Source organism: Cynoglossus semilaevis, chromosome 7, assembly GCF_000523025.1.
Source record: "Cynoglossus semilaevis isolate Cse_v1.0 chromosome 7, Cse_v1.0, whole genome shotgun sequence".
Taxonomy (NCBI): Eukaryota; Metazoa; Chordata; class Actinopteri; order Pleuronectiformes; family Cynoglossidae; genus Cynoglossus; species Cynoglossus semilaevis.
Window position 1 is genome coordinate 13218877 of NC_024313.1, and position 4388 is coordinate 13223264.

The window sequence follows — 4388 nt, forward strand, 5'->3', positions numbered from 1 at the left end:
TGCCCAGGTGGTGGTGGTGGGGGCGTCAGACACGGGGCTGTCCTTCCTGGAGGTGCTGTGCACCTGGTGGGTTGTTAGCATTTTTACCCCAGAGTCCAGACAGCAGGTCGGTGAGACACCTCTACTGCCCCCTGTGGTCAGTTTATTCAGCTGTGTGACTCCTGCTCCTCCTTTTACTGCTCCTGCTCCTCCTTCTCCCTCTTACAGTCAGAGGAGGGGTCAGAGAGATGACCCCCCCCCCCCTGAGTTTGACTCTAAGACGACAGTAGAGGTCAACATAAAGGACGGGGGTCAAAGTTCAGACTCTCCTGAACCAAAGTCCACGTCAGTCATGTGACGTGGCTGTCACCTGTCAATCATCCTGACACACAGACACACAGACTCCTCCTATCATGGAGGGTTAGGTACCAAAGCGCCCCCTGCTGTCTGGTGGTTCATCTGTACAACTGTTCCCTCTGTGTCCATGGTTTCCTCCTAGTCCTCACCTGAGGTTCTGCACCCTGACCCTGGTCTCCACCCATGGGTTCCCCACACGGTCCAGTCACCAGGACCCGGGCTTTCTGTCCACCAGGTGAGCCAACGGCAGTAGTGAGTTCACGGTGGTCGACACATCCTGTACCTAACAAAATGGCCGTGTGCTGTGGTCAGCCACGCCCACAGCAGCACAGACCTGGCGCTGCTTCCTCTGCGTTCGTGCGTTACCGTGGTGACGGACAAGATGGTGAAGATTGACAGGAAGTCCAAACGTGTGCTGGTGTCCAGCGGCAGGAAGGTTCCCTACGACTTCCTGCTGCTCTGTCCTGGACTTCAGTACCAGGTGTGGTCTCACTGAACCCCTGACCCCTGACCTCAGCTCCTGACCTCTGACCTAACTGTGTGACTCCTCACGTCGTGTGATGGTGTAGATGCCCAGCAGAGCTGGAAGTGGTTCCTCACAGACTCCGCCCACTCGGCGTTGGAGACACCCTGGCCCCGCCCCTTCCAACCTCTTCACTCTCAACGCCCCCCAGGACTGTGACGCGCTCCGACGCTGGCTGCTGCAGAACTTTGTGGAGCGTCAGGGTGAGGCTAGCTCTGAGCTAGTTTTTATTTTGTGAGTTTGCGAACAGTTAGCTATACAGAACAGTTAGCTATACAGAACAGTTAGCTATACAGAACCGTTAGCTACTCTGTAGAAACAAACTCCTTTAGTTTCTTTTAGTTTTTTGTTTGTTTTTTTAGATACTTTTTTCAAGCTAGTAATAGTTAGTTGTTAGTTCTAGTTGTTAGCTGTTTTTTGTGGCTAACCTTTAGGGAGTCTGTGTTGACCTTTAGCTATATTGGCTTTTTCCTTTTTGGCTAACGTTTAGCTTTTTATTGACGCTATCTTTAGCCTGTTGTACTTTTTGTTTTGGCTAACAGTTAGCGACACTGTAACAACCGTCTGCCTTTTTTAACCCCTGTTCAGAAGACGCTGTCGTTTACGGCAACAGTCTGGACGTGTACACCACCGTGGGGGCGCTGTTGGGTCTTGGCGTCCGTGGGTCGCGTATTCACCTGGTCCTCACGCCTCCTGGGAACACTGGCGCTTCCTGCTTCGGTGACCGGGCCGTGGATAGAGCTGTGGCCTCAGAGTTGGAGAGGGCAGAGGTTCGAGTCCACAGTGATTTTGTGCTGACCCGGATCAACGATGGTGACCATCACCTTGACCCCGTGACCTCGGCGACCTTCAGCAGGGACGACTCAAAGGATCTGCGTCTGCTCTGTGGAGTGAGCGGCTTCTATAACAACAACAGTGGTTATTGATTTCATTGGTTGTCGCTTGATGACATCATCTTCCTCCCTCAGCTCTTCATCAACCTCTCCAACCGAGGAGTCGACTACGACGCCTTCAGGGCCGTCAGCACCTCCTTCCTGACCTTTGACAGCAGGATCGTCATAGACGCCCAGTTCGGCACCAATGACCCGGCCATCTTCGCCGCCGGACCCGCCACTAAGTTCTGCCGCCGTTACCACACCGACGAGTGGGAACATGGCAGCTTCAACTCCAAGGAGGTGGGTCGGAACCTGGCAGACAGGATCCTGGGCATCATCGACCCGACGTGGGAATTGGACCACAGACCTCCTGCTGATCAACGTCTGGTGCCGCTTTACAGAGAGGCCAAGATTCAAGGTGGGGGAGGGGGTACAAAAGGTCAACGTGTCACTGTGGTCTGACCCGGTCTGACCCGGTGGTTACAGAGTTAGCTAACGTTAGCTAACGTGTCTCTGCTCAGGGGGAACCCTTCCTGGGGGGCATCACTACCTGCACTTCAGGAAACCGTCTCCATCTGAGCCTCCGGCCTGGACGGCTCCACAGGTTGGTCCACCGTCAGAGGTAAGTCCAGCTAGCTCACTGCTAACCTGCTAACCTGCTAACCTGCTAACCTGCTAACCTGCAGCTGCTCACAGACCTAAAGGCTAGCCAAAGGTTTGTGGATATGGGACTTTGTTTTTGGTTCTCAGGAGAGAGTGATGGTGACAGGAGGAGTGGAGACAGGGAACTATTTCTGTTTGCACCTGGACATCCACCAGCAGGTGGAGACACTCACCTGCTTCTCCCTAAAACCTTTCCCTGTCTCCAACTACCTGAGTCTGTACGGAAAACATCAGCAGCTGCTGGGACGACTGCTGACCCGCTACCACCAGAACCAGGTCCAGGACCTGTACAGGTGAGACTCTCCCTGTCCAACAGGTGGCAGCAGTGGACCAAAAATAAATGAATAAATAAAAACTTTAAGAAAACCAAAGCTCTGTTGACATCTGTGTGTGTGTGTGTGTGTGTGTGTGTGTGTGTGCAGCTTCTTCACACACAGCAGCTGTCTCCCTGTCTTCCACGACAGATTCTCAGACCTGCAGCAGGAGCTCCAGCAGATGAACGCAGACAAGGTCCAGGTTTCACTGTTTTCTTCTGGTAAAAAAAAACCAAAACAAAAAACCTTTTCAAATGTGCTTCTGCTCAGACTCAGTGTCTCCCCCTGCAGGAGGCCGGGTCACAGCAGCAGCTGGGCGACGATGATGATGCTCTGAGAAGAAGAGCAGTCAAGTATCTGAAGTACAACAGGAACCTGCTGCCTATGTTCGCCTGCCGGCCTCAGCTGTGACGTCATCACAGCGTCATCATCATCATCATCACCTTCATCAACATCATCCAAAGAAAGTCACCAGACTATAAAAGCAGGTGTGTGTGTGTGTGTGTGTGTCTGTGAAGTGTGTGCAGCAGGGGAGACGAGGGTGAGGCTGCAGCCTCAGGTACATCTGCTTTGTAACTCCTCCTCCTCCTCCTCCTCCTCCTGCTCCTCCTCCTCCTCCTGATTCTCCATCCTTCTGTTGTCATCTCCGTCCCCTGTGGAGCTCCACTGATGCTGATTGGTCAGAGATGAGTCAATAGATAGGAGGGATTGCTGGGGGGGGCAGCTTGGGGGGGGGGGCATGTTGTCATCATGAGGCATTAAAAAGCAGAGAGCAGCTCTGAGGAGCAGAGAGGAGGTGTCAGATGTTCCACCTGTTCTCCTCTCCGCTCAGACCTTCAGCTCCATCATGCCCAGAGGATTTCTGGTCAAAAGAAACAGAAAGTTGGTCCCGGTCTCCTACCGGCTCCGCTGTGAGGAGCAGCAGCAGCAGCAGCAGCAGCAGCCACCACCGCAGCCACAGCAGGCAGCAGCCGGAGAGGAGNNNCGCGCGCGCGGCAGCCGCGTCTCTCCGCTTAGTGCCGGTGCGCGCGGACACGCCGACGCTGACCTGCGGAGTCTCCGCCCCGGAGTCTGACCTCAGACCGGGCCGTTACTTGGTGAACCAGACTCTGTGCAGTCCGAGCCCCGGGAGCCGCGACCACGGCCGCTCCTGCCTCGACTCCCCGGTGTCCGCGGAGTCTTTTCCGACACTCTTCTCCCCGGTGGACCTGAAGTTTTGCTCCCGCACCAGCAGCCGAGGCTGCACCACATCATCATTATCCTCCTCCTCCTGCTCCTCCTCCTGCTGCTCCTCTTCATCTTCCAGCGGCACCCGGCGGCCGTGTGGCAGAACCGCGGCCAGAAAAGCCAAAACTATTCGGAAACTGCACTTTGAAGATGACGTCACCACATCACCGGTACTTGGCCTGAGAATCAAAGAGCTGCCGATGGACCGGAAGTGCAAGGACCAGCCCCTCGGTGAGTTCGTGTGCCAGCTCTGCCGTGAAGCGTACGCGGACCCGTTGTCGCTGGCGCAGCACAGATGTTCCAGGATCGTCCGCGTGGACTACCGCTGTCCAGACTGCGACAAGGTCTTCAGCTGTCCCGCCAACCTGGCGTCGCACCGTCGCTGGCACAAACCCAGGCAGCAGCAGAGCGTGGCGGCAGAAGGCGACAAGGCGGCGGCAGCGGCCGGCG

General features: G+C 55.5%; 2 protein-coding genes across 2 annotated transcripts in view; both read left to right on the top strand.

The window, feature by feature from the left end:
- Window position 1: 1 nt before the first annotated feature.
- Window positions 2-3333, top strand: LOC103381316 (cilia- and flagella-associated protein 61-like; the record flags this gene model as incomplete). Its single annotated transcript, XM_025057068.1, has 10 exons — window positions 2-66; window positions 479-571; window positions 649-817; window positions 906-1062; window positions 1448-1749; window positions 1828-2152; window positions 2256-2356; window positions 2485-2690; window positions 2820-2913; window positions 3003-3333. Coding segments are annotated over 10 exons (1632 nt in total), but the record flags the coding sequence as incomplete, so codon positions are not given.
- A 60-nt stretch (window positions 3334-3393) lies between these two features.
- The window catches only part of insm1a (insulinoma-associated 1a), a 3139-nt gene continuing 2144 nt past the window's right edge, over window positions 3394-4388 (top strand). The window contains 2 exon segments of the mRNA XM_025056819.1: window positions 3394-3715; window positions 3717-4348. Coding sequence (XP_024912587.1) covers window positions 3559-3715; window positions 3717-4348 — 789 coding nt within the window. The 5' untranslated portion in view covers window positions 3394-3558.